We start from the raw sequence: 26,521 nt of genomic DNA, 5'->3' as shown, positions 1-26,521 counted from the left end.
AAATTCAGAAAACTTGCAATATATTTTTTCTTAGTTTATATGTACATAACAAACTGGGAAAGTCTCATAGTGATATCTATTCAAAAAAAATCCCTATTTGGGGGTGTTTTGAATGGAGAGCTTTTACTTATGTTAGAAGTATATTATCTGGGTATTTCTACTTAAAAAGTAACTGTAACTTGCACAAAGCGTCATATCCGGCCGTGGGCGGAAGTGTCTGGAATTCCTGGTCCGAGCAGCAGAGCATTCCGTCACCGATCATCATCATTCTCATGTAGGAAACGTTTCAGGTTTTGGATATATTAATATTTTTTACACCACAACAACACACCGAAGAAGTGTGACAGACCGGGAGGGAAATCGTTGAGAAAAAATAATCTACATTCTACTCCCCGGAGCGGTTTGTTGTGTTTCCATCACAGATGCATCATTCCTCCTCCTCCTCCTCGTCGTCGTGTGCGACATTTTTCTTTTCGTTCTTCTCCTCGGCAGCTCGACTGTAAACGAGCTCCTCTCCTCCGACATCATTAGGATTAAGTTACTGGAGGATTATTTTATTGCCTCCTCCTGTCTGTCTCACAGTCTGGCGTTTCTTCTTCTCCCCAGTTAGAGGAGAGGCTGCTGCGACCAACGCTCTACAGTAAGTTATTATTTACATTCACCTCCAGTACTGCTCGTTTGTTGAAACGCCTTGTTGTGGAATCTGGAATTATTAGGGTAAATATACTCTCATTTGTTGCCCGATTACCCCCATTATTATTATTATTATAAACCACATTATATTAAACCATTAACATCTCCTTTCTGACGGGGTTCTGGTTCTGACGGGATTCTACATCAGCCTGGTTCTGACGTGGTTCTACATCAGCCTGGTTCTGATGGGGTTCTGGTTCTGACGGGGTTCTACATCAGCCTTTTTCTGACGGGGTTCTACATCAGCCTGGTTCTGACAGGGTTCTGGTTCAACTTCTGACGGGGTTCTACATCAGCCTGGTTCTGAGTCTGACCTGACGGCGGTCTATATCAGCCTGGTTCTGACGGGGTTCTACATCAGCTTTGGTTCTTCTGACGTCATTTTAGGAAGCGACCAAGGTTTCGACCCAATGACGGGGCTCACTAACACTAACACACAGTAGCAGTCAAATGTAGAAGATGCTGTATATATTCGTATCGTTTCTAATCCACATCTGTCTGTACATACCTGCATACATAGGCCTACTCCTTTTTACATACCTGTAAATACTATATCTATACATATCCCTTACCTACTCTTACTAGTTACTATATCTATATGAATGAATGAATGAATGAAAACTTTATTTAACAGATTGCAGAATGGGTACAATACAGTACGGCTCAATACATACAATTGTTAAGGGGATGCAGACCTGAGAAAGACGTTTGTCTTGTTTCCATCAGTTCCATATCTGTACATAATTATCCCTTACTGTCTGTTACTAGTTACTATATTTATAACTGTACATATCCCTTACCTACTCTTACTAGTTTCTATATCTATACATATCCCTTACCTACTCTTACTAGTTATTATATCTATCTGTACATATCCCTTACCTACTCTTACTAGTTACTATATCTATATCCCCCTTACCTACTCTTACTAGTTACTATATCTATATCTGTACATATCCCTTACCTACTCTTACTAGTTAGTTACTATATCTATACATATCTCTTACTAATGACTATCTATCTGTACATATCCCTTACTCTTACTAGTTACTACTATATCTATATATCTGTACATCCCTTACCTACTCTTACTAGTTACTATATCTGTACATATCTCTTACAAGTTCCTTTTTCCTTTTATTGCCACACGGCCAGGCCGGTGGAATTCGAGCACGGTGCAGGTGGTAGCTGCGACAATACACCACAGTCCACAAAGACATAAGAAGACACATGGAACATAACATAACATAACAGCAGGGGGTAAAATTAGGAGGAGTTGGAGTTAAGTAGTTGTATGGCCTTGGGGAAGAAACTGTTGTTGAACCTAACCGTGCGACTGCCCAGTGACCTGAACCAGGCTCCTACCAGAGGGGAGGTGTTGGAAGAGGTGATGAGCTGGGTGCAGGGGGTCACTGATGATTTTGTGTGCGTGTGTGATGGTGTGATGTTTGTGTATGGAGTCCAGGGTGGGGAGTTTGCAGTTAATAATTTTGGATGCCCTAATGATGATCCTGTCTAGTCTGTGTAGTGTGTGTTTGGGTGTGTTGATGGAGAGTGAAATGATGTTTTGTATTATGGCTGTGTAGAATTGTATCATTAAAGTCTTCCTAACCTTGTACTTCTTGAGTTGTCTCAAGTGAAATAATCTTTGATTGGCTGTTTTAAGTAGTTGAGTTTATTGCTGATGTGTGTTCCTAAGTATTTGAATGTGTCTGTGGCTGAAATGGGTTGATTATTGATGAGCATGGGTGTTTTAGTCGGTGTGATTTTCCGAAAGTCAATGATGAGTTCAACGGTCTTGCTTTCGTTGAGTATAAGGTTGTGTTCTCTGCACCATGTTAGTGTCCGCTCCACCTCCACCTACTAGTAGTATATCTATATCTGTACATATCCCTTACCTACTCTTACTAGTTACTATATCTGTACATACTACATATCTCTTACCTACTCTTACTAGTTACTATAGACGATCCTTTTGGTTACGCATTTATGATGAATTGGAAATGGGGGACCCTGATGTAAACAAGACGAAAGTCTTTCTCTGGTCTGCATCCCCTTAACAATTGTGTGTATTGAGCCGTACTGTATTGTACCCATTCTGCAATCTGTTACAATTTTCAATCAATCAAACGCTGCTGGCCAGTATGACTTACTACCATAGTGTCTTTTTATACCTGTATCACTGTACATATTAATACTACAACTCTGTACATACATCTGATTAGCACTACTTATTTTTACTTACTAATTTATATATTTTATACCCAGTTTAATTGATTGATTGAATTGATTGAATTTATTTGACAATCAAAATTACATACAATACCGGTACAGCCATCACATATAATCTAAAATCGTTGAGGATTAAAACACAATAAAAACACAATTAAAACACAATAAAACCTCACAATGTATATTATTGCACTTTACTGTTACCCTTGCACTCTGGTTGGATGCCAAACTTCTTTTCGCTGTATACTGTACTTGTGCTGTATGATGACAATACACTATTTAGAATGTGTAGCATGCTTCAACAACTGTAAAGCATTGGCATTTCTGTGCCCAACCCCCCCCCCCCCCCCCCCCTCTCTCCCATGTTTTGGTTTCGGGCAGATCCGGGTCTTTCTGTTCACTCAGCCGTGGCTGCTCTCTCTCAGAGCAGCACAGTGTGACAGCGTTCGGCTGATAGTGTGAAGAACTGGCTTATTTCCACATTGCAAAATGTTACTGATTACCAGAATCAGTAACCCCCCCCCCCCCCCGAGCACTGGGTTGATGATTTGAATCATGTGTGCCACAATGTTCGTTTGAAGCTGCAACTTGGAACATGCCGAAAACCTCCTGTGAGAAGCAGTTTTCTCACAACTAACCAGGTTATTAAACACGGCACGTGGTGGATTTATACTTAAAGGTGCTGCAAGTGGTATTATTTAGTTAAAATGGCCCCTTTCTGGACTTCCATTTTTAAATCTTATTCATACATATTTTTTATGAATGTTGACCCATGCCCTCTTATTGCATTATTTGGTCTGACACCGGAGAACGCTGCAATATCTATTGGGCAATCCAATGCCATGGCCTTTGCCTCACTCATTGCCAGACACCTCATCCTATTCAACTGGAAGGCAGCCACTCCCCCTTCACACTTACACTGGATGAGGGATGTTATGTCTCTTATACATATAGAGAAAATCAGATTTACAACACAAGGCCACACAGATACCTTCCACAAAACATGGCAGCCCTTCCTATCTCATTTCAAAACCCATATGACTCTGTTACAAAGGGTCAGATTAAACCGAATATATATATTTATTACTTGAGATATATTGTATAGTATTTGTATATCGTCTGATATCCCTTGTATATTCTTTGTACATATACACGGAATATCCCTTTACCTAGTACAGGCCAGACCATAATATTCGTTCTCCTATTGGACAGCGATCCCCTAGGCGCCACGGCCATACCCCCCAATGTCTAGTTCAAAGTCACCGCTAAGACATGCCTGGACATGCCCGGTTCTGCGCAGGAATACGAGACAGAAATAAGGCTGGTACTAGATTGTTCACCTTACGTATAAATACGGCGCAGGTGAATACAGCAGTTAGTTACCCCCAATAAGTTGAAGCCTCACACCACGATACAACGTGCTGTGAAGTGGGCCCGTTTTGCCCCGAAATAGAGCCTTGAGACCGCGTGCGAATTGATAGCTGAAGTGTCAGAGTTTAACGCTGTATCGTCGAGTTCGACCTATTCTATTATTAAGTAATAGTCTATTATGTATAGTGTAACGTGCGGCTACCGTTCTACAGTGACCAGCATTACCAACGTTTCATCGTACCGAGCTAGTGTGCTTATCCAGGCTGGGCGGCCTAACCTGGTGCCGTCATCCGAGGAGCCCTAGACGAGAACCGTGTGGATATGTACACTGGATAACCTACCCGACGACTACAGAGCCCTTTTCGGCTGGATTATATTTGCTTTGGTCCTGTAGCTGTTGGAGCGGAGAATCGTCTACACCCACTGCTGTGTGGGATCTACCCTGTGAGGAGCACCGTCGAGCCCGCCTCTAGTACTCTGAGGCTGGCTAGCTTTCCTCCATGCGGCACTGCATACCGGAGAATAGCTGTTGTTCGTCTACGGATCAAGGGATTATTGTCTCCTGTACCTGGAGTCAGGGTTCGAAATTAACGGGGGCTTGGGGCATAATGCCCTTGAAAATGGACAAAATGCCCTCGAAACTCAGTTAAGGGGGGCACTTAATGCCCCTGACAGTTTACTAATTATATATATATATATATATATTTATCCGGTAATGGATCGTCTGTGTAGCGTACGGTTCAGATGACGCGCAAATAAAAAAATTCATTTGGCGGAGCCCGGGGAGCCGGTGTTCTGCACTGGCAGCAGCAGCAACAGCACTGCAGCCCGTTGCTAGTCAGTTTGTGTAAAAATGGCACGCACAATATAAATCAATCTTCATTACGACTTTAAAAACATAGCCATTAACATTACATAGGCCTACACACATCTTGCCATATCGTTAGCAGTTTGTAAACACAACGCACGTTTTAACTATGGTAGCCCGACGCAGCCCGCAAGCTACTACTGTACAGTCAATGAAATGTTACCGTAGCTACTAGCTAGCATAGGAGGAAATGGGAGTCGGAGAGGCGGGGTGTTTAAAGACAATGATAGGCGTTTATTCAACATCCAAGAAGGCTAACATACAACTGTGTTTTACTAACTCCTGCTTGTTGATGTCCTAACGTGACCGGAGCTGAAGGTGCCACACGCTAAAATGTCCGTGGGGACCCGGCGCCAACCCATAGATAGTTCCAACTCACCGAATTACGTAATCGATTGATTGATTGATTGAAAAGTTTATTAACAGATTGCAGAATGGGTACAGTACAGCTCAATACATACAATTGTTAAGGGGAATAACCATCTACCTTCCTGACACTGCTAGGCTAGCCCACGTATAGCTGGGGGGAGGAAATTAGGCCACTTTACTCGCCAAATGCGAGTATTTTTTACGTTTGGCGAGTGATTCATGAAGACCACTCGCCAGTCTGGCGAGTATACAAAAAAAAAAAACATTCTGCAATCACTGCACTGGCAAACGGTGCGCGTCTTCTGAGTGCTCGCTTTAGTTGACAGTGCCACGAGAGCACTGCACAAGACCACCCGCGGACATATAATGTTTAATAAAAGTTTGCGCAGTACTGGCCAACCCACGGACATATAATAATAAAAGTCCTGCGGTACTAGGCTAGCCATCAGGAGCACTCTCAAACGGATAACGTTAAACACAGCAGAAGATGGAAAACAGACAGACTGACCAACGGGGAACTGCATCCAACCCTAGTACAACCCTCGAGTATAAGTTACTAAGGACACATTTAAATCACAGAGGTGTAATGTTAGTCTACTGGAAATGTATACAGTGATTAGCTTCTAGTTTTAGCGATAGCTGCTTGCTAGCTAACGTTAGCCCCATGTGCTCAAAGCAGCCAGCTAGGTGTATCTGTTATGACTATAATGTTTCCAAAAAAGCACCGGACTACGACGTAAGGTTAGACATTTTATTTCATGCTCAAAAGCCCCTGGCTTGCACATCGCAGTCACGAAAGGGGCTAGCTAAGCTCAACCAGTGCACTGTGTACAACAGCACACCAACCCAACTGACGTTATCACAACACTTGACGGTACTGTCGTAAGACCACCGTGCTGTCTTAAAGGCACAGTGTGCCTACCCAGATGCATACACAACATTGACGAGGCTTGACAACCGAGGTTCAAAGTTAACTTGATTGATTGAAAACTTTATTAACAGATTGCAGAATGGGTACAATACAGTACGGCATTTTCAATTCATCATAACATATGACATACAGATAGACTACTGCTACATCTATATATTTCACATCTATCTATACACTTCACAACATACTTCGGTTTTTTTCTTTCACTGCCCAACCCAGTCCAACCCAGCATCTTTCACTGCCCAGTTCAGCCCAACCCAGTCCAGAATAGATACCTCTTTCATGTTAATATGTTTTATGCTAATATTGTGAAGAGTAGAGATTAATGTTTTATGCTAATACATATTTTAAAGAGTAGAGACACGGTGTGATTATTTTACTATGATTGAAAATCTATTTAGACGAAGACATACAAAGAAGTAATTATCACAATTAGCGATTTTTTTTGTCTGGTAAAAAATCTGTTTGGCTGGTAAAAAAAATCAGATACTCGCCAGTTGGCTGGTAAGCCAAAAAGTTAGTTTCCTCCCCTGGCTGGGGAGATGGCATTGTGGTGGTCTGCTAAGGGTGTTAAATTTACTTTCCATTTTATTTGTTCTACCATCTGGAAATTACGCTACTAAAATGGAGAGTATTACTTATATTATATATTATTATTACTGTCTTTCCTATTTATATTTTTTCTAGTTTTCTTTTAATTTTACTTAATTTCTTTTTGCGTAGCTTTGTCTGTCACATCTGTATTTATGTTTAATTATTTAAATTTTCTTTAATTTTTTATTTTACATGTATGTTTGTCGTCGCCCTCACTGGGTGGGATGGGGTGGGATTAGGGGATAGGAATGGGGAAGGAAATGGAAGTTGTATAATTTGGATAACTGAAATGTATAAATCTGTACAAATTCTTCCAATAAAAAAAGATAAACCTAATAATAAAAAAAAAAAGTGTTTAGTAGCTCACTAGCTCTACAGCCACCACAGATATATAGAGTGTCTGGTCAGTAACATGGGTCTCCCAGTCCCTCCACTCTGCAGTAAACAGCCATCACTGAAATACTGGCCGCTATGAAAACCAGAGACAAAAAATGCTCTGAACTTCATAAAAGTCAGACAAAGCTTTCCAAAAGCTCAAACAGTGAACTCCAAGCCCACGTGGTTGAACAAAAAATTCAAAGAAACCGACTAAGAAATGACGTAAACACCATGATCAAAACCGCAAAAAGAAATTTCATCAACGACAAAACGGAGGAAAACAAAAACAAACCCCGCAAACTTTGGAAATGACTCAATAATCAACTAGGCTGCAGTAAAAAACTTAAAACCAGATTCTCAAACATAAACATAAAGACGGACAACACGCTCATCACAGACAAGCTGGATGTAGCCAATTACTTAAACATCTTCTTCACAAACATAGCCACAACACTGGTAAACAAACTACCCTCCCACTCAGGGCATTATGGGGTAGAACACATAGTAGCATACTACAAAAACCTAGGGGTCCACAAAGACGACTTCAAACTTGAAATGGTAACAACCGATGAGGTACTCAAAAAATTGAGCGCCCTCCAACCTAACAAGGCCACTGGCCATGACAACATCCCCTCCAAATTCCTCAGAGACGCAGCAGCCGCCATCACCCCAGTCATCACGCACATAATAAACCTCTCTATAAAACAGGGACATGTCCCCAAGGACTTCAAAATTGCGAGAGTGACCCCTCTGCACAAAAAGGGCAGCAAATTAGACCCAGGCAACTACCGCCCTGTTTCTATTCTTACCTCCATCTCGAAAGTCATGGAGAAAATGGTCTACGAACAGGTCGAAAAGTACCTGGCGGAAAAAAATCTAATCTATGAATTCCAATCTGGCTTCAGAACGTCCCACTCCACTGACACATGCCTCCTCTATTTGAACGACCACATCAAACAAGAGGTGGATGTGGGCAAATACTGCGGCATGGTCATGCTGGACCTACAAAAGGCCTTCGACACCGTCAATCACTCCATTCTCATTGACAAGCTAAAAGCAATTGGTTTTGATAGCTTATCAGTGAGCTGGATGCAATCCTACCTGGAGGGGAGAGAACAGATGGTAGAGGTAAACGGTACTCTATCCCCCCCCCCCTCGCAGTGAGCTGTGGTGTTCCACAAGGAAGCATACTAGGACCGCTACTCTTCCTAATTTATGCAAATGACATGTCGTCAGCCTGTGACTGCAACTTGTTCCTGTTTGCGGACGACTCAGCCCTGCTGGTCTCTGACAAGAACAAGTTGCAGGTTGAGAAAACCCTCGGCTCGGAACTAGGCAAAATCTGCATATGGCTCGCTGATAACAAACTATCATTACACATGGGCAAAACAGAGTCCATTCTCTTCGGTTCAAATAACAAACTCAGCAAGACCGACGGCTTCTCAGTTGCAGTGGGTGACAATATTGTCACAAGGAAAGACGAAATTACCTACCTGGGTTCCATCCTAGAGGCAAATCTTTCCTGTGACAAAATGGCATCCAATGTAATAAAAAAAAGTCAACCAACGAACTAGATTCTTGTACCGGATCTCCTCTCTGGTAAACAAGAATACCCTGAAGACTCTGGCAGGAGCACTCATTCAAGGGTACTATGACTATGCGTGCACCTCATGGTACCAAAGCACCTCCAAAGGCGCTTAAAACAAAATTACAAACATCACAAAACAAACTGGTCAGACTACTACTTGACCTTACCCCCAGAACCCACCTCACCCCTGCCCACTTTGACAACCTAGGATGGCTTAGAGTAGACAATGGAGTACAGCAACTTGCAATGGGCCTGGTCTACAAGATACACTATACGACTAAGGTAGTTTCAAGTTTCTTTAATAGTTGTCATACAGAAGTACAGAATACTTTCATACAAAATGCTTCTTACTGTTACGCTCCAGATACTGTGCTAGACAAGATAGTATCAAATAACATAGTATAGCATGTAAATTAGAAGTAGAAAATGAGGTCACAGTGTTCAGTATAGACATATGTACAATGTTCGATGCAGAATAGACGTAACTGAGTTACCATATAATGTACAATACTATATAGTGCAAAGCAGAAATGGGATGAGGTACAATTTAGGTACAATTTACAGTAAGGTGTACGAGTTGTAGTGCAATCCTTCATCAATAAATATAAAGTGTGGGGAGTGGGTGCTACAGTGTGTTTGTTTAAAGTGAGTGTGTGCTATAAAGTGTGTGGAGTGGGTGCTACAGTGTGTTTGTTTAAAGTGAGTGTATGCGTGTGGATGTGTGTGCTATGTGCGTTTGATGGTTGTTGTTGTGTAGTGTTCATTGTTCGTTGAGCAGCCTGATGGCCTGGGGATAGAAGCTTCTTCTGAGTCTTTCTGTGCTCGCCTTGAGACTCCGGTATCGCTTGCCTGACCGCAGCAGTTCAAAGAGGCAGTTGTTCGGGTGACTGGAGTCTTTAATGATTCTCTTAGCCTTGCCCCTGCACCGCTTGTTGTAAATGTTCTGGAGGGTGGGGAGCCCCCCTCCAATTGTGCGTTCGGCTGAACGTATCACTCTTTGTAGTCTGCTTCGGTCTTGTGCAGTGCTATTCCCAAACCAGGAGGTGATGTTGCCAGTCAGGATGCTCTCTATTGTACATGAGTAGAAGTTCTTAAGGATCTTCTGACTGACTTGGAACTTCCTTAGGCGCCTGAGGAAGTAGAGGCGTTGTCGTGCCTTCTTCACAACACTGTCAATGTGTGTGGTCCATGTCAAGTCCTCGGATATGTAGGCTCCGAGGTACTTAAAGCTGTTGACTCTCTCAACCGGTGCCCCGTCGATGCTGAGGGGGCTGTAGTCCTTCTTGACCCCCGACCTCCTGAAGTCCACAAATCAGGGGAGGAAATTAGGCCACTTTACTCGCCAAATGCGAGTATTTTCTACGTTTGGCGAGTGATTCATGAAGACCACTCGCCAGTATGGCGAGTATACAAAAAAATAAAAACATTCTGCAATCACTGCACTGGCAAACGGTGCACGTCTTCTGAGTGCTCGCTTTAGTTGACAGACAGTGCCACGAGAGCACTGCACAAGACCACCCGCGGACATATAATGTTTAATAAAAGTTTGCGCAGTACTACTACTGGCCAACCCACGGACATATAATAATAAAAGTCCCGCGGTACTAGGCTAGCCATCAGGAGCACTCGCAAACAGATAAGTTAACGTTAAACACAGCAGAAGATGGAAAACAGACAGACTGACCAACGGGGAACTGCATCCAACCCTAGTGTCTAAGTTACTAAGGACACACTTAAATCACAGATGTGTAATGTTAGTCTACTGGAACTGTATACAGTGGTTAGCTTCTAGTTAGCGTTTTAGCTATAGCTGCTTGCTAGCTAACGTTAGCCCTGTGTGCTCAAAGCAGCCAGCTAGGTGTAATGTTTCCAAAAAAGCACCGGACTACGACGTAAGGTTAGACATTTTATTTCATGCTCAAAAGCCCCTGGCTTGCACATCGCAGTCACGAACTGGGGCTAGCTCAAGTGCACTGTGCACAACAGCAGACCAACCCAACTAACGTTACCACAACACTTGACGGTACTTCACAGCACTGTCGTAAGACCCCCGTGCTGTCTTAAAGGCACAGTGTGCCTACCCAGATGCATACACAACATTGACGCGGCTTGACAACCGAGGTTCAAAGTTAACTTGATTGATTGATAACTTTATTAACAGATTGCAGAATGGGTACAATACAGTACGGCTCAATACACACAATTGTTAAGGGGATGCAGACCAGAGAAAGACTTTCGTCTTGTTTACATCAGGGTCCCCCATTTTCAATTCATCATAACATATGACATACAGATAGACAGTACTGCTACATCTATACATTTCACATCTATCTATACACTTAACATACTTCGTTTTTTTTCTTTCACTGCCCAACCCAGTCCAACCCAGCATCTTTCACTGCCCAGTTCAGCCCAACCCAGTCCAGAATAGATCCCTATTTCATGTTAATATGTTTTATGATAATATTGTGAAGAGTAGAGATGAATGTTTTATGCTAATAAATATTTTAAAGAGTAGAGACACGGTGTGATTATTTTACTATGATTGAAAACCAATTTAGACGAAGACATACAAAGAAGTAATTATCACAATTAGCGATTTTTTTGGTCTGGTAAAAAATCTGTTTGGCTGGTAAAAAAAATCAGATACTCGCCAGTTGGCTGGTAAGCCAAAAAGTTAGTTTCCTCCCCTGTCCACAATCATCTCCTTTGTTTTGCTGACGTTCAGGGAGAGGCTGTTTTCCTGGCACCATCCCGCCAGGACCTTGACCTCTTCCAGGTAGGCCCTCTCGTCGTTGGCAGAGATCAGGCCCACCACCACTGTGTCGTCAGCAAATTTGATGATTGTGTTGCTACTCCGCTGAGCCACACAGTTGTGTGTGTACAGGGAGTAGAGGAGGGGACTCAGAACACAGCCCTGGGGGGCCCCTATGTTGAGGGTGATGGATGAGGAGGTGCAGTTGCCTGCTCTCACCACCTGGGGTCTGCCCGTCAGGAACTCCAAGACCCACTGGCCGAGGTCATAGTTCAAGCCCAGGTCCCTGAGCTTGGCTATGAGTATGGAGGGGACTATGGTATTGAATGCCGAGCTGTAGTGTATGAATAGCATTCTCACATAGTTCCCCATCCTCTTGTCCAGGTGTGATGCTGCTGTGTGCAGCACATGGGCTATGGCGTCCTCCGTGGACCTGTTGGGGTGGTATGCAAATTGCAGGGGGTCCATGACATGTTGATGGGGAGGGAGGAGCAGATGTAGCCCTTTACTAGCTTCTCAAAGCACTTCATGGCTATGGAGGTGAGAGCTACAGGGCGGTAGTCGTTGAGGCAAGCAGGCTTGGATTTTTTGGGTACAGGGATAATAGTGGACTTCTTCAGGCAGGTGGGGATGACAGCCTGTTCTAAGGACAGGTTAAATATGTCAGTGAATACCGGGGCCAGTTGGTCGGCACAGACTTTTAGGACGCGGCCGGGGATGCTGTCCGGTCCTGCTGCCTTCCTGATATTCACCCATGTACATGTACATGTCAAAATACTTCCCAAAGGTCAGTGAATACCACAACCACTACACCAGAGGAAGCTCAACAAATCATGTTAAACCCAGATTCGGCTCAAACAAGGGACTAAACGCGTTTTGCAATTATGCCACATCAATGTGGAACGCCCTACCCAAAGCTGTAAAGGAATGTGAATCCCTACCCACATTCAAAACCGCTCTCAAAGAGCACCTACGGGAGGCTGCAATTCGAAACTGGCCACCGTAAATGCCCAAAACCCCCACCACCTCCTAATAGACAGTCTCCTCCCCACCGCATCCCTCCCCGGAGTCCCCGCCGTATGTATATTTCTCTTCCACCCACCCACCCCCTCCTAATGTACAGTCCCCTCCCCATCATATGTATATACTCTGTCAGGATCTAGGGGTAACAGTACTGTATACTATATTTGAATACCGTTTATGTCACAAATGTATCAGTAGTACTAAATACCTATATGTCCCTATGCCATAAATGTCATGTATGTTGTGTATGTCATAAATGTCTATATGAATTGAAAATGGGGGACCCTGATGGAAACAAGACAAACGTCTTTCTCAGGTCTGCATCCCCTTAACAATTGTGTGTATTGAGCCGTACTGTATTGTACCCATTCTGCAATCTGTTAAATAAAGTTTTCATTCATTCATTCATTCATTCATTCATTCATTCATTCATTCATTCATTCATTCATTCATTCATTCATTCATTCATTCATTCATTCACTCAGAGTGTCTGGTCAGTAACATGGGTCTCCCAGTCCCTCCTGCTCTAGTCTGCAGTAAACACAAAATACATTTTCTGGTATCCATTCCCTTCTCACTTTATCCAATCAGCAGAGAGAACCCCAGTGATCAGTGTCAGTGACTCAGAATGTAGAGCTATTTAACACTTATTAATTAAAAATAAAAATAAAAACACTTACAGCACCCATTTTAAAGGTTCCCTGAAAATCTTTTCTATTATGGCCAAAGATTATTTAAATGAGGGATGAAAATGACTATAAAGCCATCTATACACTTGGCTCCAACCTGCACAGGCCTGTTTAGCGACAATCTGCTCTACATAGATGGCCATTCTTCTGTCCTTTCTGGTGTGCAATCTCACGCCCCGAGATTAGGATTATGATTACTGTTTATTCTAATGTTGACGTCACACAATGACTAATGAGCTATAGTAGCCCTAGAATTCCAAGACAGAATTCTGAACGGTCCAAGAACACCTCAAGAGGATTAATATACTTACTTCACTGTTTGATTTCTAGGGCTGTACCGAATGTCATTTTTTAACATTCGAAGCTTCTATTGAAGTATTCGAACGAAGCTTCGAATGTCTGTCATCATATTTTATAACATAATCCCCCCCCCCAAAAAAAAGAGAAATTATGAATATCCTCAAACTAAATCCTCAATTTGAATAAAGTGATTAATCTGATTAAATTAGTATTTTTTTATTTATTAAATCAACTTTCTTTAATGAATATAACTCATCAGTTTCATCAACATAAATAATCCAATAAGGGCACGGTTGGTACGAAAGTGATGGTGACGTCTTGATGGAGCGTCAAGCGGATGCAGATAGGCTACGTCATTTATGATAAATGTTTTATTTGAATTTTTACGACTAGTCATATACTATAATAGTATAATACTATAATATTAGTGTAGCCTAATCTTTATCTGCAACTGTGAAGAAAAACCCCATTGCTTTAAACGGAATGAATAGACACATAAAAAATATATATATAAAAAAATATATATATACAGTATATATATTTATTTAAAAAAAAAATTCGAATGTTGATTTAGAATTCGAATGTCAACATTGTGAACGAAGCTTCGAACTATTCGATACAGCCTGTTAACCCTTTCACTGCCCGACCGTCGGTTGTGTGATAGAAAAGGGTTAACCTTCTGTCGTGTGGCAGTGAAAGGGGTTAACCGGCTGTCGTGTGGCAGTGAAAGGGTTAACCGGCTGTGAATTGTCGCAGTGAAAGGGTTAATGATTTCTGTGTCATGTTATCTCTCTCCCCAGCAGCCATGTCGTTCAGAAGGGGAGTGGTCAGACAGAGTAAGTTCCGGCACGTCTTCGCCCAGGCCTGGAAGGCGGAGCACTGCATCGATGATGTCAGAGTGTCCCGGGTCACATGGGACAGCGCCCTGTGTGCAGTGAACCCCAAGTTCATCGCTGTCATCATCGAGTCCGGCGGAGGAGGAGCCTTCCTTGTGGTGCCAATCGGAAAGGTTTGAGCCCTTATACATACATACATACTGTACATACATATATATACATATTATACACACATACATACATACTGTATACATACTGTACATACATGCATACATGCTGCACATACATGCATACATACTAGGGCTGACCCCTCCCCTATTAGTCGACTAATCGGTCGAAAGGAGCCGTAGTCGACTGCCAACCTCTTAGTCGAATACAATTTTTTATTATTATTATTATTATTATTATTATTATTATTATTATTATTATTATTATTATTATTATTATTATTATTATTATTATTATTGTTATTATTATTATTTTTTGTATCATTCTTTCCAAAAGAAAAGAGGCCTAGAAGCGTGGCTAACGCTAATGGAACGCATACCAGAGGCTAACTGCCTCCGAAAACAGGCACAGAGGCACTGAAAGAGGATTTCTCCCATCTAATGAACACACTAGACCAGTGGTGCCCAACCAGTCGATCGCGATCGACAGGTAGATCGCGGGCTGATTTCAAGTAGATCTTGATTAATAAAATTTGATTTTTTTTTTTGCTAAATCAACTCTTCCTCTCCTTGTTAACTACAACAAGCAATGCTGTTTGTTATTTAAGGTGAGGTCGGACTCGGCACTGACAGATTTGTGTTCATTATGCTGCTTTTATAAAGCCTCAAATGACGGCTTACAATATACAATTTTGGCTGGTAGCTCTCGGGCTAGGTGGTAAATAAAAAAGTATATCTTGGTTCAAAAAAGGTTGGGCACCCCTGCACTAGACTATAGGCTTGGGCGGTATAATTTTTTTTCATACCGTCATACCATGATGACCTAATACCCCGGTATACAGTATATGACTGTATGACTTTCATTTTCATCAGCGGGCGGGGGGGCTAACAATATACTCGTTATTATCACCATACATAACGCTTGCTTATATTGAAACACGTTGAGATTAGGGCCGCTCTTTCAACCTGAAAGTGCACTTTCTTCAACCTCGAGGTAAACAAATCACAGAAGGTAGCCACTGCCGCCTGCCATCACCATCCAGGTATCGACGTGAGCTAACGGTAGCTAGTTAGCCGGCAGCCCGGCACCATCATATCAACGTGAGCCAGTTGCATTAGGATTAAAAAATGTCAACACTCACTCACCCCGTTTTATATTACATTCCCAAAGAAGTGTCTCCGTCTCTCGTAGTCTCGTGCTGGATGAAGTCACTGGCGAGTCGACTCGTGGCAGCGAGGGTTTTGCTTAAATCCGAACAGACTCCAGTCCTTTAATTGTCCAAATACGACAGTGTGTGCAAGTTTAGCTCTTGTTTGACAAAACGTTAGCCATCTGTGGTCAGGGAGCTCATCGTGGGCTGGAGTGACGGTGGTTAACTTCAACGCTTCATCGTTCAATGGTAACGTATTATTATTATTGCTTAAGCTTTAGCAGTCTGCTCAGAGATAGAGGAAATGCATACAGGTTAGTGTGACGCACCTCTGTGTTCTCCTCACGTGACTCACAATAGCCAATCAATCATCAATGGACCGCCTCCCCTGCCCTCTGCTGGCCGTGCTGTGTGTGTGCACTACAACCAATGCAGTCCCCATCGAAACTCTGTTTCAGTGTAAATGGAAACTGAAACCCAACTGTGATTTTGACGGTATTGATTTTCAATACCGTCGGTATTTCTAAATACCCCGGTATACCGTAATACCGTCATACCGCCCAAGCCTACTAGACTAGACAAATATCAAGATGTATCCATCAGTGGACCAATTGCATGCTTTTGCAGAGGACAAGAAGCCTTCAGTCGACTCCTTCAGACATTAACACTTTGGTTGCCACAGACTTTTTATCGTTAGTTCATGCCGACCTTTGAGTGCCCCCGACGCTATATAGCGTCTGTTTGCTGTTCTTTTTTTTATTGGCGATTTGAATTCCTATTTCATCAATCGAGCCTCGGGTTAGTGCTGCAGAGTAGTGTTGTCAAAAATATCGAAAAATCAATACATCGATTCTGATATTTTTTTTTTAAGATACATTTTTTGGCGTTTTATCGCTTTATTGCTACTGGGCAGTCCAGTAGAGAGAGACAGAGGAGGAATAGGAGACAGAGTGGGGGGAAGACATTCGGCAAATAACGACGGGTTCGGGAGTCGAACCCGGGTCGGCCGTGTCGCGGCTGAGCGCGCTATGTGGTTCGCCACTGGGGCGCCCGATTCTGAATAATTTAAACTGTTTCAATACTCATTTCCCGAAATATCTATTTATTTATTCATAAAAAAAAATGTATAGGGAAGTTGCATTGTTCATTTCAATACCTGTAATAGTACAGTAGTCCACACACACACACATGTGCATTCAGTTAAATCGGAATATGACTGTAATACAAACAGTTCAGTTTGTCAGGTACATGCAACACAGTGTTTACATCTGTCTGCGTGAGAAAATACCATGTTCTGCAATAAAAATTATTGAAGTGAGATGAACAGTTATTTTTAAATGTGTGATCTAAAGATAAACAAAGGGTTTTAAAAGTGTTATATTTATCTTCTCTTATAGTACCAGAGAGAAGCTGAGGAGAATCAACCAGCAACAATTTTTTTTTACATTTTAAGATTGAACCTTTTTCCCTGTGGTATCGAAAATGGTATCGAATATCGATACTTTTCAAGGTATCGTATCGAAGTTCGAAATTCCAGTATCGTGACAACACTACTGCAGAGTCTCTCTGAGCTCAATTGGGAAGATACCGCCCCCTATCGTCTCTCCCTGTGTAACTGCACCCCATTACTTCAGACTGATGCAGGGGGAGTGGTCAGTTTCCTCATTTTACTTTTCCGACGAGGCATCTGAAGAGACCAAGTGATCGCCGGCCCTCAGAACAGCGTGGATTATGTATTTACAGTACCAACGCTGTAATCAATAAGCGTGATCGATATTTGGAATGGCGATCAGGAATTGGAATAATCTGTTTGGATAACATCTGATCTCAGGTAAGGAATTTATTTTACCAGTCTTAGGATAATCAGACCTGTTTTCACGGAGATATAAGCTTTTGCCCTATGTGTGTGATTCCTGATGAGGAAATGAGAGAATCGATTTTTTTAGCCCGCCTCTATAGCGTGCATAAGTACACATATACTATCGATAATCTAGCGTTTATTTGAAAACTATTCATAAATAGGCCGAAAAATGACAACGTTTTTGTGTATGCTAGAATATTCCAGTAAATGCCGTTTATCACGGAATCTATATATTTTCCTTGAAAACGAGGGCTTTTCAAAATGCTGGAAAACGAAAATGAACCGATAGAAAAACAATCCGTTTCGACAATGTTGACTGCAAACAAGTCATTGATAAGCGACAGGCAGATTAGACACATAGCCATAATTTAAGACAGAGAATATGCATTCACAACGCTATCATTGAAGTGGGTGCTGGCATTCAACAGGGTTTCTAATGTTAAATGGCTGGCACTCAAACTGTTAAGATTAGATAAGATATTCCTTTGATCCCCTTGGGGAAATGCAGGCATCATAGCAGCATGGGGGAGGGGAGGTACAGGTAGTAAAAACAAGCAGTGTAAACAATATAACAAGTCAATATAATGAACTAACTAACTGAAATATACAGTATTCACTTAAGGTGCAGTATGCATGGTAGTGTTTAGGGGTGGGACGGTTCACAAAATGGACGGTTCGGTTCGTATCACGGTTCGTAAAATCTAAACATGCTTCATGTATATATATATGTATATATATATATTAAAAAAAAGTTTACAGCCTTAAATAATGTTTGGCACACAAAGACCGAACTGACTGAAAAATATAGGCTAAATTTGTCAAAGTATTAACTGGCAGCATACATCAAACTAACACACACTGTACTGTTTAAAAACAACACTGCTCTGTTCATTCTATTTTTAAAATACGTACATTATCTGTCTACATTTATTTAGACTAACATTATTTAAATATTGAGTGCAACTGTGGTGGATTACGTAATTCGGTGAGTTGGAACCATCTATGGGTTGGCGGGTCCCCACGGACATTTTAGCGTGTGGTGGGACCAGGGGCGGACCTAGCACATTTGGCGCCCTAGGCGAGATTCACCACTTTTTTAGTTTTAATTTTTTTTGCTCAGCGCAGTTTTGGCGCGCCCCTCTATATCTGCAACCATTATTTTTACATAAAAAAATTCTAACATAAGGGAAAATGAGCCAAAAATCTAAAACGGTCGGTCTGAGCCTCCCCCCCCCCCCAAAAAAATCAAAACATCGCAGCGCTACCAACCGGTTAACCCTTTTCACTGCGACAATACACCGAAGGTTAACCCTTTCACGACCGTCGGTTGTGTGATAGTAAAGGGTTAACCCTCCGTCGTGTGGCAGTGAAAGGGTTAACAGTTATACAGTAAAGTACTGCACCTTTATTTTCTACAAGCAAGAACAAGAGCTAAGAATAAATGTAAAGTGCACACTAAAGAATTAAAACAAATAAACAACTTAGCTAACACACAATAATAATAATAATAATAATAATAATAACAAACAATAAAATAACGTGCAAATTTGCTTTAAAAGAAAATTATGTATTGTAAAATATGTTACACATATATAATCAAAATATAATATGCTAAATAAACAAACAAATAAATAAAAATTACAAATTCACTTTGTCTAAAGAACTATTTACATTCCACTCCCTATCATCACACTTCAAGGTTAGCCTGTAGCTCCTACTGGTTTCCATTTACAGTGCAATCCTTCTGGCCTTCCTCGCTGCAAAGTCATCAATCACATCAAATTGTCCAACTCCTGAGCCAGCTCCTTCCCATCCAAATCAGATTGCCCTCCATGGTTTAAGGTGTGTACAAGTGCCTCTGCTTGCTTCATCAGCTCTTGGTGTGGCAGGTCTTGGAAGTTGTACAAAATTGCATACCTTTCACCTTGGCACGTTTCTCGTCTTCTTCTTTTCTTCTCTTTTTAAACTGGATGGCCGGATGGCTTTTGCCTCTTCATAGTTCTCTAACGTTAGTCTTTCTTTCCTCAATGCTCAATTCTATAAACACTTGACCGATACCCATCAATGCACAGCGCTCTAGCGTGTTCTGACTGTGAACACCTAAAGCTGAGGCTCAGACCGACCGACCGTTTTAGATTTTTGGCACATTTTCCCTTATGTTAGATTTTTTTTATGTAAAAATAATGGTTGCAGATATAGAGGGTGGCACAAACTGCGCAGAGAAAAAAAAATAATAATAATTTGGCGCCCCCCTCTGGGTGGCGCTCTAGGTGACCGCCTATATCGCCTGTAGGAAGGTCCGCCCCTGTGTGCGGCAATAGTCCTGGTTGGAGTTAGTAAACACAGTTGTATGTTAGCCTTCTTGGATGTTGAATAAACGCCTATCATTGTCTTTAAACACCCCGCCTCTCAGACTCTCATTTCCTCCTCTGCTAGCTAGTAGCTACGGTAACATTTCGTTGACTGTATTAGCTGGGGCTAGTGCTACCATAGTTAAAACGTGCGTTGTGTTGTACAAACTGCTAACGCTATGGCAAGATGTGTGTAGGCCTATGTAATGTTAATGGCTATGTTTTTAAAGTCGTAATGAAGATTGATTTATATTGTGCTTGCCATTTTTACACAAACTGACTAGCACCTGGCTGCAGTGCTGCTGCCTGCAGTCAGTGCTCAACTCTCCCGGCTCTGCCAAATGATTTTTTTTTAATTTGCGCTTCATCTGAACCGTACGATACACAGACGCCCCGAACCGTGGGGGTCATACCGTACGGTACACGGTTCGGATGCGTACCGTCCCACCCCTAGTAGTGTTATTATTGTCCTTCTTAGGTTCCTAGTAGTTGTAGTTGGATGTCTGGCAGCAGTCCCTGCCCACTGTTGTGGAGCCTGATGGCTGCTGGTATGAAGAACTGGTCGAGGTGGTTAGTTGACAAGCAGATACATACCCTTTTCTTCTCTGTGCATGCATTAGTCTTAGGGAACAGTCGCTTCATGTGTCTTAACACTATGGTCGCCAAAAACGCCGTACCACGTCTTTGATATCAATATTTCAAAAATCTGTGATCGAAATCATATTTCTCCCCCGGAGACTTGAGATCTACTGTTGATCCCCTCTCAACTCTCCAACGGTTCAAGAGCGCCATCTGGTGGCCGATCGGCGGATCGCCCAGAGCGGAAACAGGAAATGGAAGCTGGTGCTCATTCCAATTCGGTCCGATCACTCGATAATAGTCCCAGGACTCGAGCTAGACACAACGGATAGCAATCCGTTACCAATAACTCGATAAACAACATGATTTGGACGTATATACTATTATACAACCTGGAAATGGATCGCATATTTCTACATCCCATAATAGGAATATTTCTACGGTAAGATTCAGCGTTATTTTTTTAACGTGTTCGATACTAACTGCTCTAATGATCATATCACCCACACTAGATGAATCATCTAACGTTGGCCACGGAATTATAAACAACCCCCCCCCATCCGGTCAACATCAGATGATCAGTAGTAACTTCTAGAAGCACGTCCATTTGAAATGTTTTATCTCGCGCAGATTCCTTCAAACTGTATTTGATCATCAATATAATGCATTTGGGGCTATAAATCACGTTCTGGAGAAAGCTGCAGAAAACGATAAAAACATACTTATACTTTAGACCGTATTTTAGTATGAATATGTGAATGAAAAAGTATAACGTTGCTACACCCTGAACAATAGATACTTGATGTTGAATGGGCCATAGTAATGTCAATTTAGCAATACAATTTAAAAAGTTATAGCCCTGCAAAGAAGGGGAACTTCTCCATAGACAAATAGAGCTGGCGGAGGATGGTATATTAAGAATATAAGCCTGGCGACCAAAGTGTTGATAAATTATTATTATTATTTTTTTTAAAGATTCACATGGTCAATAAATAGACAGGTCACAACATGTTCACAGGAAAGTTTTGGAGTTGTATTTGGAGTGTATTTTGTGACTGTTGGGAACTAGGCTACCCTGGCACACCTACTTCCAGTGACTGACGCTAAGCTAGGCTAACGGGGCGGCTGTTCCCTAAGCCTAATGCATGCACAGAGAATAAAGGGGTATCTGCTTGTCTAACTCCAGGGTAGATGGCAAATAAGCTAATTTCCCAAAAAGTTGGCGTGTTCCTTTAACTGAGGACTGCACATAAGCAGCACTTTGAGTTCTTAACTGATGCATAAGCAGCACTTTGAGTTTTTAACTGATGCATAAGCAGCACTTTGAGTTCTTAACTGATTCATAAGCAGCACTTTGAGTTCTGTGACAAACGGGACATGACTAGAGCCATATGAAATCCGCGTTCACGGAATCGCGGACGGAATCGCGGAATTAACCAATAAAAATGGAATCAACTGCAAAACGTGGAATATTGCAGAATTTGGCCTAATCTGGACTGAAATTTCGTTTTTGGGTGGAACGTTTGGTGTACACGCGACCGGGGAGGCGGGGACGCTACAGCGTGTTACACACAACACAGCCGCGGTGCTCAAGCGTCTGGCTGCTTGTGTTAACATCGTCAAGAAGCTAAACTATTCCACAATAAGCCCTCAATTCAGAGCAGAACAGTATCCTAATGACTTTTATGCCTCCGGTGATAAGGTGTTTTGCTAATTCTGTCAACGTTCCGTGGACTGGACCCGCAAAAACACTTGCGACACTATTGTGATTAAATAGCTATAACGTTAGGACGTTTAGCTTCTAACTAAATCTAGTGCACCCATCCATTTGTTTAATGCAAACGACTGCCCTTTATAAACTAAATACACTTAAATAGCTATGTAACGTTATAGGACTATCTATGGAAATGATAGCTTCTAGAAGTTCTAGCTAAATCTGGTGCACCCATCAATTTGTTTAATGCAAACGATTGTCATTATACACTGCCCTTTATAATCTAAATAAACTTAAATAGCTATGAAACGTTACATTACATAGGACTATAGATGGAAATGATAGCTTCTTGCTAAATCTAGTGCACCCATCCATTTGTTTAATGCAAACTATTGTCATTATACACTGCCCTTTATAATCTAAATAAACTTAAATAGCTATGAAACGTTACAGTACATAGGACTATAGATGGAAATGATAGCTTCTTGCTAAATCTGGTGCACTCATCCATTTGTTTAATGCAAACGTTTGCCATTATACACTGTCCTTTATAAACGAAATAAACTAAACTAAAGGTGCCTAAATTATGCATTACTATATTTCATCACAATATAATAGATATAGCTAGGTTACTGACATTGTCATTGTGATAATGTCAGTAGTAGCTAGCTGTATCTATTGTTTACACTTGAAATATGTATTTTTATTTTGTCACAATATTAATTGAAAAATATTGTGTAAAATTGAACTGTATTTCTGAGTTGAAGCACTTAAAAACATTAAATGGACTGTTATATCTTATTCAATTGTGGACATTTATTCATTCCCACTTATTAGACACTATTTCTGATGGTAAAATGAGCATAAAAGGCAAAATACAGAATTCTGAAATATTAAAACGGAAAAAATGGAATTTGGGAAAAAATAAAATGGAATTTGGAAAATAATAAAACGGATTTCATATGGCTCTAGACATGACCAACACAGGACAGGATGGGTGTGTACCTCCCCTCCCCCTCCCCATGCTGCTATGATGCCTGAATTTCCCCAAGGGGATCAATAAAGGAATATCTTATCTTACTTAGATGTCCCGACTCCCTATGTGTTATGACGATGTACTCTATAAAAAAAAGAAACGTATGCACTCCCGGTAGGGATGTGCATGACTGACCAAAATAATTTTTGAATAGTCTACTGTTGACTAAAGAAAAAAACACAATTGTTATTTTCTGTTTCAGTTTAAATTCAGTTAAAATGTTCATTTTCAGTTAAATTCAGTTATTCTTTTTAATAGACTGGATCATTAAAATCAAAGGGTATTGCACATAAATAGGCACTTCAGATAATCCTTCAGAACGTTGATCGGCTCAGCTGACCGACAATGAATCAAAATGACACCATTCACCATCATAACCTATTATAACAGCATTGCATTGGCCTATCAACCGGTTTTAACAAACAAACAGCAACAGTAGCATGTGCCATATTTTTGATCAATTAGGCTATGAATATTAGGCTGCCTCTAAATATAAAAATTTACTAAATAAGAATGGTTTGCTTCACACAAAAAATATATATATTATATTTTTCGACTTGGACATGGAAATTGAATGTGAAAACTGGCACGACTATTCGAAAATTCGACACAACAAGCTCATCCCTAACTCGCAGTACTGTAAAGGGGGGGGGGGGGGGTGACGCAACAAGCTCATCCCTAACTCACAGTACTGTAAAGGGGGGGGGGAACATAACAAGCTCATCCCTAACTCACAGTACTGTAAAGGGGGGGGGGGGGCGACACAACAAGCTCATCCCTAACTCACAGTACTGTAAAGGGGGGGGGCATAACAACCTCATCCCTAACTCAGTACTGTAAAGGGGGGGGGTGACACAACAAGCTCATCCCTAACTCACAGTACTGTAAAGGGGGGGGGGAACATAACAAGCTCATCCCTAACTCACAGTACTGTAAAGGGGGGGGGGGGACACAACAAGCTCATCCCTAACTCACAGTACTGTAAAGGGGGGGACACAACAAGCTCATCCCTAACTCACAGTACTGTAAAGGGGGGGGGACACAACAAGCTCATCCCTAACTCAGTACTGTAAAGGGGGGGGGGGGACACAACAAGCTCATCCCTAACTCAGTACTGTAAAGGGGGGGGGACACAGCAAGCTCATCCCTAACTCAGTACTGTAAAGGGGGGGACACAACAAGCTCATCCCTAACTCACAGTACTGTAAAAGGGGGGGGACATAACAAGCTCATCCCTAACTCGCAGTACTATAAAGGGGGGGGGGGACACAACAAGCTCATCCCTAACTCAGTACTGTAAAGGGGGGGGGGACACAACAAGCTCATCCCTAACTCAGTACTGTAAAGGGGGGGGGGACACAACAAGCGCATCCCTAACTCAGTACTGTAAAGGGGGGGGGGGACACAACAAGCGCATCCCTAACTCAGTACTGTAAAGGGGGGGGGGACACAACAAGCTCATCCCTAACTCAGTACTGTAAAGGGGGACGACGACATAACAAGCTCATCAATAAGACAGTACTGTAAAGGGGGCGGGACACAACAAGCGCATCCCTAACTCAGTACTGTAAAGGGGGGGACACAACAAGCTCATCCATAACTCAGTACTGTAAAGGGGGGGGACACAACAAGCTCATCCCTAACTCAGTACTGTAAAGGGGGGGGGACACAACAAGCTCATCCCTAACTCAGTACTGTAAAGGGGGGGGGACACAACAAGCTCATCCCTAACTCAGTACTGTAAAGGGGGGGGACACAACAAGCTCATCCCTAACTCAGTACTGTAAAGGGGGGGGACACAACAAGCTCATCCCTAACTCAGTACTGTAAAGGGGGGGGACACAACAAGCTCATCCCTAACTCAGTACTGTAAAGGGGGGGACACAACAAGCTCATCCCTAACTCAGTACTGTAAAGGGGGGGACACAGCAAGCTCATCCCTAACTCAGTACTGTAAAGGGGGGGGGACACAACAAGCTCATCCCTAACTCAGTACTGTAAAGGGGGGGGACACAACAAGCTCATCCCTAACTCAGTACTGTAAAGGGGGGGGACACAACAAGCTCATCCCTAACTCAGTACTGTAAAGGGGGGGACACAGCAAGCTCATCCCTAACTCAGTACTGTAAAGGGGGGGGACACAACAAGCTCATCCCTAACTCACAGTACTGTAAAGGGGGGGGGGACACAACAAGCTCATCCCTAACTCAGTAATGTAAAGGGGGGGGGACACAACAAGCTCATCCCTAACTCTCAGTACTATAAAGGGGGGGGGGGACACAACAAGCTCATCCCTAACTCACAGTACTGTAAAGGGGGGGGGACAACAAGCTCATCCCTAACTCACAGTACTGTAAAGGGGGGGGGACACAACAAGCTCATCCCTAACTCACAGTACTGTAAAGGGGGGGGGACACAACAAGCTCATCCCTAACTCTCAGTACTGTAAAGGGGGGGGGGGACACAACAAGCTCATCCCTAACTCTCAGTACTGTAAAGGGGGGGGGGGGACACAACAAGCTCATCCCTAACTCTCAGTACTGTAAAGGGGGGGGGGACACAACAAGCTCATCCCTAACTCTCAGTACTGTAAAGGGGGGGGGACACAACAAGCTCATCCCTAACTCACAGTACTATAAAGGGGGGGGGACACAACAAGCTCATCCCTAACTCACAGTACTATAAAGGGGGGGGGGGGACACAGCAAGCGCATCCCTAACTCACAGTACTATAAAGGGGGGGGGGGGACACAACAAGCTCATCCCTAACTCACAGTACTATAAAGGGGGGGGGGGGACACAACAAGCTCATCCCTAACTCACAGTACTATAAAGGGGGGGGGGACACAACAAGCTCATCCCTAACTCACAGTACTATAAAGGGGGGGGGGGGGGACACAACAAGCTCATCCCTAACTCACAGTACTATAAAGGGGGGGGGGGACACAACAAGCGCATCCCTAACTCAGTACTGTAAAGGGGGGGGACACAACAAGCGCATCCCTAACTCAGTACTGTAAAGGGGGGGGACACAAC

At 42.4% G+C, this 26,521-nt stretch overlaps 1 protein-coding gene across 2 annotated transcripts in view; it reads left to right on the top strand.

Moving 5' to 3' along the window:
* The first annotated feature begins 214 nt into the window (after window positions 1-214).
* coro1b (coronin, actin binding protein, 1B) overlaps window positions 215-26,521 on the top strand; it is an 83,234-nt gene continuing 56,927 nt past the window's right edge. Inside the window, exons 1-2 of one of the 2 annotated variants that reach the window (XM_084313492.1) lie at window positions 215-640; window positions 14,595-14,800. In XM_084313492.1, coding sequence (XP_084169618.1) covers window positions 14,597-14,800 — 204 coding nt within the window. In that variant the 5' untranslated portion in view covers window positions 215-640; window positions 14,595-14,596. Of the gene's footprint in view, window positions 641-14,591; window positions 14,801-26,521 lie in introns of both variants that reach the window. The other variant, XM_084313491.1, reaches the window with a different exon arrangement.

The sequence above is a fragment of the Notolepis coatsorum genome (genome assembly GCF_963971535.1).
Source record: "Notolepis coatsorum genome assembly, chromosome: 4".
Classification (NCBI taxonomy): domain Eukaryota; kingdom Metazoa; phylum Chordata; class Actinopteri; order Aulopiformes; family Paralepididae; genus Notolepis; species Notolepis coatsorum.
Note: the sequence above shows the minus strand (reverse complement) of the source record. Positions and strands in the feature narration are given on the sequence as shown.